At 50.8% G+C, this 16,111-nt stretch overlaps 1 protein-coding gene across 8 annotated transcripts in view; it reads left to right on the top strand.

The window, feature by feature from the left end:
- LOC135915697 (organic cation transporter protein-like) overlaps positions 1-16,111 on the top strand; it is a 268,323-nt gene that overhangs the window by 175,782 nt on the left and 76,430 nt on the right. For all 8 annotated transcript variants that reach the window (XM_065448831.1, XM_065448830.1, XM_070528580.1 and 5 more), the window contains one exon: positions 12,721-12,809. In XM_065448831.1, coding sequence (XP_065304903.1) covers positions 12,721-12,809 — 89 coding nt within the window. The remainder of the gene's footprint in view (positions 1-12,720; positions 12,810-16,111) is intronic.

Genomic DNA, 16,111 nt, shown 5'->3' with positions numbered 1-16,111 from the left:
TAAATTAAACGCAGAAAGAGCACTCGCATCATTCACGCAACACACTATAAATAAAATCTCGCCCTCAAATAGGTGAATTTATTTTCTATTTTCAGATGAACACCTTTTGCCCTGCTCACTGGGACCAAAAGACTGTCATAAGACGACACAATTGAAAAATACCTTCCTGATTAGAACTTACAGCCTAGATGAACGTGAACTTAGTCTTCTGGTATTGCGTGCGAAAAGCGACAAGGACAGTTTAGAAACAGTATGCGCACAGCATTATTACGTCTATATTAAGAAGATCAGGACTCTATGTGCGTCAAAGATGTGCTCGGACCCTTTCTCCGACCATGCGTCAAACCGTCGGGGTACGTAGGTCATATCTCTGGGCCTCGCTACAGCAGTGTCTCTCCTGGGGCTGGTTCCTGGTGAAAGACTGTGTCCTCAATCTAAAGTAGTGTGTTTCCAAATGCGGGCGCAGTTAGGCGCAGTTAGGCGCAGCCAATAAGAGCTTGGCAGATTGTGAAACAATATGCGAGTCTACATATGAAGGGAATGCATCCACCTCAACAAACTGTGCTGCACCACGAGCTGGGACTGGAAGGACCTCGAGCGGAAAACGGAAGCGCCATGAGGAAGAAGCGGCTGTCGCAGGTGGCACCTTGCCCAATGGTGATAGTAAGGATGCTCAAGTGCAAAGCGCAGCCTATGAAATGGCACCAACCACCACACTTGCGGAAGACTATAAAAAGCTTCTTGAAGACGTGAGAGACCGATTCGTACGAGAAAGAAAACGGTCAAAAAAATTTCTTTTCTGGCATTGGCGCCTCGTTCATGTTCCTGAAAAAAAGTTGCTGAGTACTTTGGTGTATCGGAAAGTCAAGTTCGCATTGCTGTGAAAATTAGGCAACAGGGAGGAATTTTGGGCTCTCCTACATCAAAGTTAAGTAGACCGCTAGACGACAGAACAATAAGAAGTATAATAAAGTTCTATGAGGATGAACATACATCCGTCTGTCTTCCAGGCAAGAAAGACGTCGTCCGAGGCAAGCAAAAAAGATTGCTGCTAATGAATCTTAAGGAAGCGCACGAGGAATGGAAGAAAAGTAACACAGAGCTGAAGTGCGGCTTTTCTACGTTAGCCTACGTGAGGCCATGTCACTGTTTACTTGCCGGTGCTCCGGGAACGCACTCCGTTTGTGTTTGCATTTACCACCAAAATGTAAAATTGATGCTGCAGTCCTTGGGCATTGTACAAACAATCGATTCGCTCCTTCAGATGACTGTGTGTGAGATAACGAATGAGTGCTGTATGACCGGTATATGCAGCAATTGCCGAGGAGATTCGTCGCTCAAACCGCTGATATTGAGCTCTCCTGCACTGAACCGGGATTTGGCAGCAAGTATTTCTCTCCGTCAGTGGGCTAGTGGAGTGCGCTGCCTATTGGAAACAATGTTGTTTACCCACAATGACTTCGTAGACCATCTCCTTGAGATGATAAGCGACTTAAAATCGCATCACTTTGCCGGCAAACACCAAGCTCGGCACCTACACAATTTGAAGACCACTCTCACGCCTGCAGAAGCCATAGTTATAATGGATTTCTCTGAAAACCACAGCTTTCTCATTCGGAGCGCCCCTCAGTCAATATACTGGGACAACTCTCAAGCAACAGTACATCCGATTGCAGTGTACTCTCGCTCGACGAACTCTTCTGATGAACCACATGTGCAATCGTACGTAGTGATATCCGACTGCCTCGACCATACGACTGCCGCTGTTTCGACATTTCAGCAGGTGCTGATGGAACTATTTAAAGTAGACATGCCGCTGGTAGAACATGTGCACTACTATTCGGATGGGGCTGCTTCCCAGTATAAGAACAGAAAGAATTTTGCAAACCTGTGATACCGCAAGCAAGATTTTAGTTTAGATGCTACATGGCATTTTTTTTGCTACATAACACGGAAAAAGTGCCTGTGATGAGTTGGGTGGCACCCTGAAACGGCTAGCTGCCAAGGCAAGCCTACAAAGGCCTTTCTCAAGGCAGATTTTGACACCGTTTGAGCTGTACAAGTGGGCACGTGAAAGCCTTTTACATATAAAACCAAGTTGGGTGCCGGAGAGTGCAATATCTAAGCGGGAGGTGGAACTGTCGTCCAGGTTTGCGAATGCTATGCGCATTAACGGAACCAGGTCTTTACATTAATTTCAGCTGACAGGCGCCAACACACTTCGACGTGACCCGGCGCGCGCGCGCGCGCGCGGTGGTTGCGCTCCGTCACGCCAGGTCGGCTACGCCGCGTCAGGCGTAAATCCGTCCCCCTACAGTACAACGCCGCGCCCCTGCCGCAGCTGGAGTAGCGCATGCGCAGAACACCGCGCCGCTCCGTGGCGCCTCTCGTGGAACATCGAAACAAATCTATGGGGAACCGGCGCTGGATAGGCGGCGCGTCGAAAAGAGTGCGTTGCACGCCGCCCTGGCGACGAAACGCGGCATATCCCAGCCGCTCGACTAGACGACACACATGTGCGCGGCCGTATTATAGTTCGTGAGTTTCTGTTTTCGCGCCGCATCAAGTGGACAGTTTTCGTAAAGAAGCTAGCGCCATCAAGTGAAGAAATGACGAAAGAAGCTTTTTAAGCTTTATATATTGCCGCGACGCCATCTGTGCCCAACCACGCTGACGACGAGGACGACGACCTCGTGTGTGCAAGCGAGCGTGCTAGGGAAGAAGAAGCGAAGACTGAACGCTTGTTCTAATTGTCAAGATTAAACTAACGCTCTCCGCTCTTGTCTCAAGTGAGCCGTGACACTGGTGGAGGTGCTGGGTATCGCATCATCGCCTAATGATAGGCACGACTCCTGCGAGTAGCCCTGCGTCCAGCCCTTCAAGACATCATCCACGCGTCGAGACACCTGTGCACCGTGCAAGCCGCCGCCTGCAAGGTCTGTGCCCGGAATTCGGTCTCTTGCAACGAACTTCGTCAGCGACCTCAATGACTCAGGAAATGGCGATTGCAAGTCCAACACAGGTTACTATCCAAAACAATCTAGTCCCCTCAAGCTTCCACGGTGACACGTACGAAGACGCCGAAGACTGGCTGGACCAGTACGAACGCGTAGCTAAGGTCAGTCAGTGGCGTCGCGGCATACTGCAGACTTTTCGATAATGAGTGAGCAGTTGGCAGACCGGCTTAAGAAAGTCAGAATGCAATGGACGGGCCCTTATATTCGAAATGCCGGGGGCCAGATAATGGTACCTACAGGAAAATGTACTGCACGGCTCCAGATAGGAAATACAGCTTTTGTCGCCACTTTTATGATTTTAAAAGAGTGCTGCAGATCACTCATCCTTGGAATGGACTTCTTGCGGGAGTACGGCGCCGTGGTTAACATACGGGACGGCGAGATAACCTTGTCAACTAGTACAGACACGAGCCAAGACGAAGAGCGCCGACGTACATCGTTACGCGTCGCCGACGACGACGTCTGCATACCACCACTATCATGCAGTCTTGTCTCCGTAACTTGCGGAGAACAGTTTGACAAGGACGGTGTAGCCGAACAACTAACTGCACTTCTGTTCCATCAAGGTATTGCCATCGCTCGGGGTATCGTCAGCCTAATCGGCGGTCGCACAGAGGTACTACTGACAAATTTTACCAATGAACGCCGGCACATCAGTAAAGGCACCGCTGTGGCGTACTTCGACGAAATGGACCACGTCCAACACTGCTTTGCTGTAAAACAGGAATCAACCACCGATACGATGCCATCTATACCCGTCGTCGACGTTGACCCAGGTTTATCGCCGCAACAGAAACAAGGGCTCAGAGAATTGATTGACCATTTTAAAGACTGCTTCTCTACAACGTCCCGAGTGCGTCAAACACCACTGACGAAACACCGCATCATTACGGAGGAAACAGCAATACCCATCCGACAGCATCCGTATCGCGTGGCTGAGAAAGAGCGTGAAGCAATACAGCAGCAAGTCAAGACAATGCTGGACGATGATGTTATCCAGCCGTCGAAAAGCCCTTGGGCATCGCCCGTGGTACTCGTTAAGAAGAAGGAAGGCAGCCTGAGGTTCTGTATCGACTATCGCAAGCTCAATCGGGTCACGAAAAAAGATGTGTATCCCTTACCACGCATCGACGATTCCCTCGACAGGCTACGGCATGCACGTTACTTCTCATCGATGGACTTAAAAAGTGGATACTGGCAAATAGAGGTCGATGAGCGGGATCGCGAAAAGACTGCATTTGTGAGGCCTGATGGGCTCTATGAATTCAAAGTTCTTCCTTTTGGTTTGTGCTCCGCCCCTGCCACGTTCCAAAGACTAATGGATACTGTTCTGTCATACCTTAAGTGGAATAGTTGCTTAGTGTACCTAGACGATGTGATTGTTTATTCTGCCACATTTGACGAACATCTCAGTCGGCTACGGTCAGTTCTTCAAGCCATACGGTCCGCTGGGCTTACCTTAAAGCCTGAAAAGTGCCACTTTGGCTATCAAGAACTACAGTTTTTGGGCCACATTGTAAGTCACACAGGCGTCCGACCTGATCCTGAGAAAATCGCAGCCGTCGCAAAGTTTTCAAGGCCTACGGACAAGAAGGCAGTCAGACGCTTCCTGGGCCTATGCTCATATTACCGGCGATTTATTGCGGGTTTTGCACGCATCGCCTCACCGCTCACCTGCCTAACCAGAGAAGATGTCACGTTTATGTGGGGCGAGAAACAGGAGGCGGCATTTAACGAGTTGCGGCACCGTCTACAAACTCCGCCTGTTCTTGCCCACTTTGACGTGGATGCGCCGACAATGATCCACACCGACGCCAGCAATGTGGGTCTAGGTGCCGTCCTTGTTCAGCGGCAAGACGGCGCTGAGCGAGTCATCGCTTACCCGAGTAGAACACTGTCACGTGCCGAGTCGAACTACTCCACCACAGAGAAGGAATGCTTGGCTGTAGTATGGGCCATTACCAAGTTCCGCCCGTACATGTATGGCCGCCCATTTCAAGTCATAAGTGACCATCATTCTCTCTGTTGGTTGACCAACATGAAAGATCCATCTGCACGTTTGGCACGCCGGAGCCTACGGCTTCAAGAGTACGACATGACAGTGGTCTATAAATCGGGAAGACAGCACTTAGACGCTGACTGCCTTTCCAGATCACCGATCGAGTCGTCCGGCCGAGATGATGACGAATCCGCAGGCTTTTTAGGAGTTGTTGGTGCAGCTACCATCTCTCAACAACAGCAAGATGACCACGAGCTCGCTTCACTAATTGATTTCTTAGAAGGCCGCACCACAAAAAGCCCAGATTGTTCTCAAGGAACTTGTCATCATTCTGCATACGAAACAGTGTTCTTTTTAAGAGGAACTTTTCTTCAACAGGGAAGAGATATCTACTGGTCATCCCTAAAACTCTCCGCAGTGAAATCTTGCAGGCCTGTCACGATGAAGCTACGTCGGGCCACCTAGGCTACACAAGAACATTAGCACGGATCAAAGAGAAATACTACTGGCCACGGCTCGCAACACACGTGAAGCACTACGTTCGCACGTGCCTTGACTGTCAGCGACGAAAAGTGCCACCTACGAAATCTGCCGGACTATTACATCCCGTTCAAGTGCCGGAAACACCGTTTGCACAAATTGGGATGGACCTTTTGGGCCCATTCCCAATATCAACTGCAGGAAATAAGTGGATCATAGTTGCGACAGATTACCTTACGCGTTATGCAGAAACCAAAGCACTTCCGAGCAGCACAGCAGCCGAAGCCGCGCAGTTCTTCATCGAAAACGTCGTCCTTAGGCACGGTGCTCCAGCGGTCATCGTAACCGACAGGGGAACCACATTCGCGGCTGAACTTTTGCGAACTGTACTCACGCTCAGTGGCACAGCGCACAGAAGGACGACAGCTTATCACCCGCAAAGCAATGGACTTACGGAGCGCCTCAACAAGACTCTTGCAGACATGTTGTGCATGTATGTCGATGTGGAACACAAGAACTGGGACCAAATATTACCCTACGTCACATTTGCTTACAATACGGCTCGGCAAGAAACAACAAGAATGACGCCATTCAGTCTCCTCCACGGTCGAGAAGTGACTACAATGCTGGATGCTATGCTTGCTCATGATTCCAGCGATTCCGAGAATGACGCCGCAGATTTTACAGTGCGCGCCGAAGAAGCAAGACAGCTCGCAAGCGTTCGCATAACTAGCCAGCAAGACCGTGATGCGCGACGTTACAATCAACGCCATCGATGCGTCGTCTACCAGCCCGGCCAAAGAGTCTGGGTTTGGGCTCCAGTGCGCCGCCGAGGCCTCGCGGAGAAACTTCTGCGCCGATACTTCGGACCGTACAAGGTTCTACGACGCCTTAGCGACGTCAACTATGAAGTCATTCCTGACAGCCAATCCTGCTCGAGGCGCCGTCACGACCTGCCTGAGGCTGTGCACGTGGTGCGCATGAAACCTTATTTGGCTGAATGACATGGACACTTGCTGGTGGGCTGGACACCGGGTGCTACCCGCCAAGCATCGGGACGATGCTCCTTCTGAAGGGGGGCAAATGCCGCGACGCCATCTGTGCCCAACCACGCTGACGACGAGGACGACGACCTCGTGTGTGCAAGCGAGCGTGCTAGGGAAGAAGAAGCGAAGACTGAACGCTTGTTCTAATTGTCAAGATTAAACTAACGCTCTCCGCTCTTGTCTCAAGTGAGCCATGACAATATTTTTCACAGTGTGTCGCGGCGAGCACGTGTGTTTCTTTAATGGTTGCGCGTGTGCCGTTGCCATGCGTGCGGGGCAGCCTGCCTCGCAAATCTAGCAGCTATGGCTCCAGTCGTGCTGCGGTATGGTTTCGGAAGTATTAGTTGGCCTTAAGACTTTTAATATTTCTCTAGCTAGACATAAAAAATTCAGATGTTACTTCGCCACAGCAGTCAATGGCGAAGAAAGCTTTATCGCATCAGCTGACTCACGCAAGCAAGGGTTTGAGTGCTCCGCTGCTGGATCTGTAACAACGCTGGCTACATTTAGCACTAATTACATAAATTTACCGGATGCATCTCAGCGCCGAGTCCTCATCCGCATGCGCATTTTAAATAACACATAGGTGGCTTAGTCGCGCGTGCGCCGGCAGTATGCGCACACAACGCGTATTACAAGGCAGCTTCCCTCCCACATAATTCTTGGCAATGAATGGATAATATTTACTTTTCGTATCGTTCGCTTCGTGCGGTGGCATTGGAAGGGGCTTGGCGGTGGTATTGCGAAGGAAAAATGGTTGGTACATATATGCCGGATGGTGCATGCTATTGCTCATTTTGTTTCCGACGAAATGCCGACTGCAGTCATTCTGCTGTTTGGTACTGGCTGTCACGGCTGACCGTCTTCACTGTCGCATAAACCAAGCACAGACGCGAAATTCGAATTAGAAACCAGCCCGACACCGCTTGACAGGGCGACAAGACAGGAACTTACTGCGCTCGCCTGACTGCTTGTATCCAACGCCGCCTCCGTTCTTGTTCGTAGGGTTTAGATGGAAAGACGCAGTAGGATACATCCTCCCCCATCCCGACGTAGTTGCGGCACTTGTATACACAACAGTATCGTCGGCGTCCTTTTGTTTTCCTTCGACTTTCAGGGCACGCAACGCCACTACCAGTAGCAATTTTCGTCCGCGGGAGCAGCTGAGTTGTGAACGTTCTGACCGCCAGGACGGCGCTATAGGTGTAGTGAAAACTCCAGCGCTGGTTCCCCATCGCGCTTTCTCTGTCGGTAGCGAACGCGGACCGGACTGTTGCTCGGCGATGGCACGGATGCAGACACATTCCGCAAAATGAAATTAAGCTGGAGACACACGGTACGATTCGGCGTCCGATCCGACGTGCGGCGCCACAAGCTCCGGCATGCGGCATACTACGATTCGGGGCACACGGTGCGTGCATCCGAAAGATTGAGTGGCGCGTAAGCTCCGCCCAGATACAGCCTCCCAGCTTCACTTCATATCCACATCGAGAAACACAATACAAACAACTCTGCACAGCACTGCTTCGTTTTACGCGAATACTGTCAATAACATTATGCCCCTGCGAGTGACGGAACACTTCACGACAGCGCGTTGTCTACTGACGGCTCCGCCAACAAGCAGTGATAGGGCCGGTAGGCCTAGCTAGGCGGACGCTGCGGCCGACGGCGCTGGCGTTCCAACGCGAGCTCGTCAAAGAACGCTTATTTTTGCCAAAACAATTAACACTTTACATTTAGGTCGCCCGTAATTAAATACAATGGTTTACCCGACGCAGTCGTTGCGAAGGGCAGACGTGCAAGCGAAGCGAGCAGCGTCGCTCAGACGGTCGGTGTGTGCTGTCTGCCCGTGAAATGCCCTCGCGTCACGGCTCTCGATCTCGCCAGTAGCTTGGTGCTAGTGTATTAGGCGCTGCTTTGCATAACAGGCACACGTTCGAGATAATTTTACTGAACTGGTAACTATTTCGTGTCCGAAACAAACTGCAACAGGCAAGGAAAAAAAAGAAGAAGACTGCGAGAAACCGGTCAGCCAGCGCCGCCTCCGTGGAGGGAACATCAGAGAACATCACATGCCAGCCGCGCTGCCATTGGCTGCGGCCAAACGACGGTGCGGTTGTAGGACGCGTTGGACGATGAAAATCTGCCCGGTTGGTCGCACGCCGGACGTCCGATCCGGCGCTTCGGCACGGCAAAACACCTCGATCCCGGCTGTCGTTCCGGTGCGTCGGACGCCGGATCGGACACCGAATCGGACCGTGTGTTGCGTGGTCTGCGTCGCAAGAGGAATAGGTCTCTCTACATAACACAGACACGTAGCCGCTGCCACTCCTTTTCGTCGCTTCAACAGCTTTCAGTTCACTAGCATAGAAGTCCTTCAGTCGCTTCCATAGTTTCAGGCACTCTTCGACTGAAACAGGGAATACAAGACAAACCAACAGGCGCTGAATGAATAGCATATCCGGAGACGTATACACACACGTGCGTAGCATTGACGCTCCTGTTGAGAGGCCAGAGTACATGCGTATCTGCTCCCGCGCGTTGTTTTCCCGCTCCGCATACCAGTAGTCCATTATTTTGGTGTCGTAGACACACGGGTGTTGCTGGACGACGTCCAGAAACCTTTCGATACTGGAGCCGCACAGGTCCGGCACGCTTTCTTGCGAAGAGGCCATCTCGTTCTGGCTCAGCCTGCCGAGTAGCGAGTCTCTACCTGGACGAGAGAGGGCGCTAGGCGCTAACTTGCTCTAGTGTTCCTGTATATGCTCCCTGCGGGAGCATATACAGGAACACTAAAGGGCAAGATATAGTCCGGCGTAACGCGCGCGCGCCGCCACGCGCGTCGCGGTTAAAGGGCAAGATATAGTCCGGCGTAACGCGCGCGCGCGGCCACGCGCGTCGCGGTTAAGCGACGTCGGTGAAAAACGCGCACTCTACAGTCCGGCGTCACGGCGTAGCCGGCGTGCCCAGGCGCGCTTGGCGAGCACAACGCCGCCGGCGTGGAGATAGAGCGTGTTCTATTTCACGCGGCTGCCGCTAGACCAGAATGCACTGCGCGCTGTAGCGGCAGCGAGCAGAAGGCAGAATGGCGGCCTGCGGTGCGCGTACTGACAGTGCGGCTGTGGTTTTTTGAACTTCCGTGCGGGATGACAGCGCGAGTGAGGACGCCTACTTGAAGCGATTTGCAACCTTCCATGTGTATACGATGTGAAACGCATGGACCACCGCGACACAGAGCGCAAGAACAACGCGTGGGAAGCTATACGAAAGCAATGTGGTCTCGCCACAGGTAAGCTGCATTTCGCAGCTCCTGTACTAGCTGGTGGTAGTCGCCGAGTTGAGGGCGCTTGTCGAATAGCTTTCACATGTACATACATGGTCCGCTTCCGTTTTTGACGTAGCCGAAGTACTAGCAATATGAGTGCGATGTTCTGGCTGTCAGGCATGGCGGCCGCATTTCGATGGGGGCGAAATGCGAAAAACACCCGTGTGCTTAGATTTAGGTACACGTTAAAGAAGCCCAGGTCAGAAAGAAAGTGGTTTTCGCATGTAAAACCTTATGTTTTTTTTTTCTGGCTGTTAGGACAAGTTAACGCCATCCCGCAAAAGTTTTCATGTTAGCGCACAAACAGCGCGGAACGAGAAGCGCGCGCGCTACCCGAACGACGCGCATGCGCCATGTAAACAGCTGTTCGCCGCGGCGAAGTTGCGCTCCCGGACGCACAGATGGCGTCAGCCTCGAGCTGCGCGCGCACGCGGAACTCTAGAGGAAGCAAATTTCTTGCACCCCTGGCGTCGCTAGCGCAGCGTATCCGACTTCGCCTGCCGCGGCCTGGCGCGCCGAGAACGCCGGACTATATTGGCCTTAACTTGCTTGGCGTGGTCGGCGCGAAATGCAGTCGGTTGCATTCGGCGCCGGACGACGTCCGAGCGCGCCGAATGCCGCCGGTCGCGTCGGCACCAGATGCCGCCGGACTGTAGGGGGTCGTGTTTTCGCCAACGTAACGTCGCCATGACGAGCGCGCGCGCGCGCGCGCGTTACGTCGGAGTGTATTGGCGCCAGTTGCATTCACGTCTTCGTCGCAGACAAGAAGTGTTAAAGCTGTTCGACAACCGGCACCTGCCCGGCTATAAAAGTGATACGGGCTATTTCAGGCTAATGTATTCAAACGCGGTCGACATTAAATTTTCGTAGCCATGGAAAAAAAAGTCAGGGATGCGGAGTTGGAAATCGCCTGTCTTGGTTTGCATACAATAAAAAAGCCACAAGCCCCATCCTGAATAGTTCCTTGGGCTCACTTTGTTGCCATTATGTCTTTGCAGGACGGCTACGCTTCATATATGTACGCTGTTTAGGTGATCCACATACTGATAATTGAAAAAAATCATTCTTGCGTTTAAAAAATAACACTTTTTTATAACTTCCCACATGCATAGTAGACACGTAGGGCTATCCAATTATGTAATGCATATATTTTTAGGCCGACCACCAAGGCACCTTTCTTACCTTGAATATGGAGCGTTTTGCAAAAAAGAATGAAATTTGAAATTTTTTTCCATGCGAACGGCTAAAGCTTCGATACTTCAAATATTTTTCAGCTGCACTATGTTAACTGGTCTACCGGTATATATTTTATATGTGACTTCCAGGTTTTTCTGCGTTCCGAGAAAAAAACTCAAACTTTGCAATTTTACACGCTTTTGCTGGGGCCAGAACCAATCGAAGTATTAAAATATTTATAAAATTTGCAATTTTCGCAGTCACATCGCATCTTTGGGTTGCCACAAGCGCAATTTAAAGGAGTGGATCACACAGTGTGCCTTTGAGAAAAAAATGTTGATTGGTGCAGTCTAGCTCAGCTTGGCCGGAAAAAAAAAGTGTTGTCAAAATTCTACAAAATTTTTGCAAGGAAAAATAAACATGGAGGATGAGTTTTGAACTCTAACAAACATGTGGAAACTTTTTAAGCTATATCTTTGATGGTCGAAAAAACACTGGTTGATTTGGCGTGGAATGACCCTAGTGCTCCCGTTTTGCGCCTCGTTCAGGAAGCCGCAGACAAGCTGCTTACGACACGATTGGCTACACCTCTGCCACGCTCGCATGAGGTCGGACTAAGCGATGTGTCATGTGAATCCGCCTTGAGAGAGCGTGGAATTATCCGTTTCTCTCACAAAAAAAAAAAACATAATCTCGATGACCACATACGAAAGGATAGTGACTAACAAATTTAAAAAAAGGCAGTGACATGCTATGCAGCGAATGAAAGAAAGAAAAAAAGACGATGGGACGGAGCGGGAACAGTAGAAACTTAGACCATTGAGTCAACGCTCGTAGTCGGGCTTTATCTTGACGCTGTTGATGTCGTAGGAAGGTGACCTACAGCAATGGTGGGAGGATTCTTCTGAGGCAACTTCGCAGTTGACTTCGCTTAAGCAGCGCAGAAATTGGCAAGGTCCAAAGTAATCTGCAAACAAATAATCTTTCGGAGGAACCTTATTGACAAATAGGGCTCCATACCCAGTGAAGAGAGCCGGCATTGTATGTTACGTTTTTGTGGTGGATGCTACACCGAGAGCATCACGACGTTGTAGATACAAAATATGGATCCACGCGAGCCGCTATGCCCCTTCGGCACGCTACACAAAGTAATCGGCATGCGGTATGGCGGCTTCAGAAGTGTTGCTTCAATCTTCATGTCGAGCATTGTGGAGACGTTGCATTGTAGACCATTGTGGGCCGTGCACCAGGCGAAAAGGTGGAAAGCCGGTGATTCCCTGAAGACGAATGTGACTTACGGACGCACATGGTCTGATGAGCAGTACGTAGCGGCGCACATGGAAAGCATGTATCTAAAATCGATTAATTGAGTCATTTTATTAAGCCTATGTTGGGTACGATGTCAGGTGGACGATCTCTCGGAGCGGCTTCGTTGCGCAAGGTGTGCCAAGGCACGTTATGACAACAGTCAGAGCAGCCTGTAAAGCAGGATCTTTTTGGTCAACATTTTAACGCATTGGAAGCAGTAGGTCGCCGAATTTTGGTTTCACTGTGCCGTGTCACGTAGTCGGTGGCGACTTGAAACATGCACTTCTGCTCAACGCTTTTGCTGTATGCAGCCCCTGTTCAATTACCAATCAATGTTGCTCTAAAATATTGTTGTTTTTTTTTTCGCAGGAGTCAAGAAAGAACACGACATTTCACTTCGTGGATTTTTTCAGAACGCCAAAAATGCGCAGAAATACTTTGGTTCTGTTCGCGATTTGGTAAGTGTGGGCTCTATTCGTCTTTCTTTCTTTGTGTTCAACCAGCAGGATCACAGTTGCTGTTTAGTAAAGCAGTAAGAAATGTGGAAGAAGAACTAGATTATTGTTTCAATTGTATGCGTACTACCACAAAACCTCTAATGTAACCTAAACCTATTGAAACCTCTGATACAAGCCATGTGGTGCCTCCTCGGATAGATTCTATTTTAACGCGAACCATTCTTGTCCAAGCCAACCCAATGTTTGTCGCGTATCTGGTATCTGGCCTTTTTCACGAAGCAGGCAGTAAAAAGAAAGACACCGCGGTTTGGATAGACATCGTACATGACTTCTGCTCTAAATAAATTAAAGCTTTGGGCCCCCGAAGAGTGTACGTAGAACTTCACCATTCACCATTCACCTTGAGAAGCTGCTTTTCATCAAAAGTCATGTATTCTTTCTCTAGATTCGGGGTCGAACTTGTAGTAGTGCCAGAGTCCGCTTAAGCGAACCTTTGCTTCTTCCGGGCTGCTGCCCTCTTGCGACGCGCATTGCACTTTCCGCCCTAAGCCTCTGCGAAATAATAAACATGCATATACGCTGTGCCACTGCGTATATACAACTTGAAATTAAAGAGTACGACGTACGTTGGTATTTCTCACGTTTCGGCTGGTGGACCAGCCTTTGTCAAAGTAAGAGGTACGTGCATTCGGCATCGCGTTTTAACATGTTTACACATGATAGTAATTGCGATACTGACAACAACAGTCAAGTATGACAGTGCAGAATAGCGAAAGCACAGCGCAGCTTCATAAAGAGTCATAGACGCGCAAAAAAATAATGATGAATAAAGTATCCCTTACACGTGCGCTTTGGTCACACTGCTGCCTTTGACAATAGAACACACGGCCGTTTTACAGGAGCCTACATAAGAAATTTGAGACGTCAATCCGAGCATTTTCGACGTGTTTTCACTCGTTCTACCGTTCGCTATTTTTTGGTGCCATCGCTCGGTCACATCGCCGACGACGGCGGCAGATTCTCGCGTAATGGGGCACATAATCTTTTCGCATTTAAACGCACGCAGTGTGAAGTCAAACCAGCCTGTATATGCGAAAGCCACTCCGACATCAGCGCACATATACATGGAGTCGCGCGCAAACGCGGCCTGCGTGATATTATACAATACGTCGACTGTCAGTCGTCATAGATCGACAAGTCAGCAAGGCACTAAATTCGAACGTAGCTTTCACTGTGCGGCACATTTACTCTTCACGCCGCCCGCGAGGATGACTAAAACACGTCCATACCGTGGGCCCAAGAATCACACAGCGATAACACTCTAACGCCACTGCCGCGGGGAAAGTCTTTCTTCCGAAGACTCGCGAAATCCGGATATAGCTACCAGTAATTCTTTATATCCAAAGTCTAGTCTAATGTAAAAAAAGATGAACCGAAAGGTGTCGGATTTGTTTTTACTGCTCGCGGAAATCTAAAATGCCATTTGCGGAATTCCCGAGTTCGACGTTACCCACTTAGGAAACCCCTGCATTGTTTGTCTGGTTTTTCGATTGTGCGCATATTCCATTGCTAGCATAATGTTTTGTGTATTTTGAATAATGTATTTACTCCCACTTCTCTAATAAACAAAATGAGGAATGGACAGCATTTCTGATAACAGGTATCTGGCAACTCAGATGCAGTTTGAAGTGACGGGCGTGATGAATTTGGAAGGCGACGCTAAGATGTAGCCACGGCTTATTTAGGCCGGCCATCCGTGGCGCCGCGGGGCCTCGCAAGCGGCCGACACCGTGGGCGCTCAGGGTAAGCGCGCTTGCGTGTTGTACTCTCGGGCTACTTTGAGCCCATCTTCTTCTTCGCCTCATTTGGAGGCGATAGTCACACCGCAGCGGGGTCCCTCTACAAGTGCGAAGCGTGATTGAATTAAAGTCCATTGGTATAGTGCAGGTAAAATGTGCAGACGGTGTCGTCGTTGATAGTGTCGGGTTGACGTAACACGAGAGACAAGTACGAGGCAGCACTGGCAGGGTAGGTTGTGAGCGACGTGTCGCCGCAATGATGCCGTAGCAGGAAATCATGACCTGCCGCAGGTTCTCGTAGATGCTCGAGCCTGGTAGAAGTCAGAGCTCCGAAGAAGACCGCCTGGGCAGTCACGACCTGTGTGGAGATAGTGTTGGTCGCTCACGTTGCTCACATAGAGATGATTCTCGTGCTGAGGAATCCAGATGGTATAGCTGTTCCTTCAAGACTACGGTAGGCCATGCATCCGCGGAAGGTGCGAGCGAGCACATTGGAAGGCTCGCCTGCTGCTGCTTGCGGCGACATCTCAAATGCCGCTAATATCAGGGCTGCGGTGGTCGCTACAATCACCACCATGGTTCTGCTTGTGGCGTTGCCGTGCCTGCGAGAGGGACATTTGAGCCTATATATATAGTGCAGCCAGTGGGATAGCCTCTGAATCGGTGATGAGTGACGTGCCACAGAACAGAAAGCGCACACAGCTTGCGGGAACGCCCAAGGAAGGCGAAAGGCGCGCCGTGGAGTAGCTAAAAGCGCCCGCGTTTGGCCCAGTGAATTGCTCAGAAGGAGTCACCACGCAGCTGCATTTGAGGATTGGAGGAGGCCGAAAGACCGAATAGAGGTTTGAAGCAGGGGCCGGCGCGTGCTGAGGAACGCCACGGCTCGACTCAGGCGATAGGGGACGACAAGACGCGAAATGCCGCGTCGGTTGAAATAGCGAGAGCTGTTATGAGTGGCCGCTTGAGGTGACGCAGCAAGCAAGGATGGCTGCCGCAAGTCCTCGTTGAAGTCGGGGCCGGAGGGTGGCAACCGGAGCCTGGAACGCAGCTGGAGCCTGAAACCTTGTTGATAAGGAAGTGACTGTCCAGCTGGATGAACCAGATGCGCGGCATGTCGGTGTAGAATTCCCGGTCATACTCAACCGCGGGACAGCTGCCGGATTGCGTAAGGCCACGTCACTCACACCTTGGTAGAGGCGGTGTGCTGACGCTGGCATGGCTGCGAATCGCTCGTCCGGTGTCACCAATTTGTCGGAACGCTGGACGCGGTCGTCTGAGTCACCAATTTGTGCGAGGTGGCGCGAAGAGGTAGTAGCCACGGTTTGTTTAGGCCGGCCAGCCGTGGTGCCACGAGATCTCGCGAGCGGCCGACACCGCGACCGCTCAGGTCGAGTGCGCTAGCGTGTTCCATTCTCGCGCTTCCTACACGTGAGCCCATCTTCTCTTTCGCCTGCTTTGGAGGCAATAGTCGTGCCACTATAAGAGCTAGGTGCTAGGATCTTC

This window comes from Dermacentor albipictus, unplaced genomic scaffold (genome assembly GCF_038994185.2).
Source record: "Dermacentor albipictus isolate Rhodes 1998 colony unplaced genomic scaffold, USDA_Dalb.pri_finalv2 scaffold_13, whole genome shotgun sequence".
Classification (NCBI taxonomy): domain Eukaryota; kingdom Metazoa; phylum Arthropoda; class Arachnida; order Ixodida; family Ixodidae; genus Dermacentor; species Dermacentor albipictus.
This window is presented reverse-complemented; position numbering and strand designations above follow the sequence as displayed.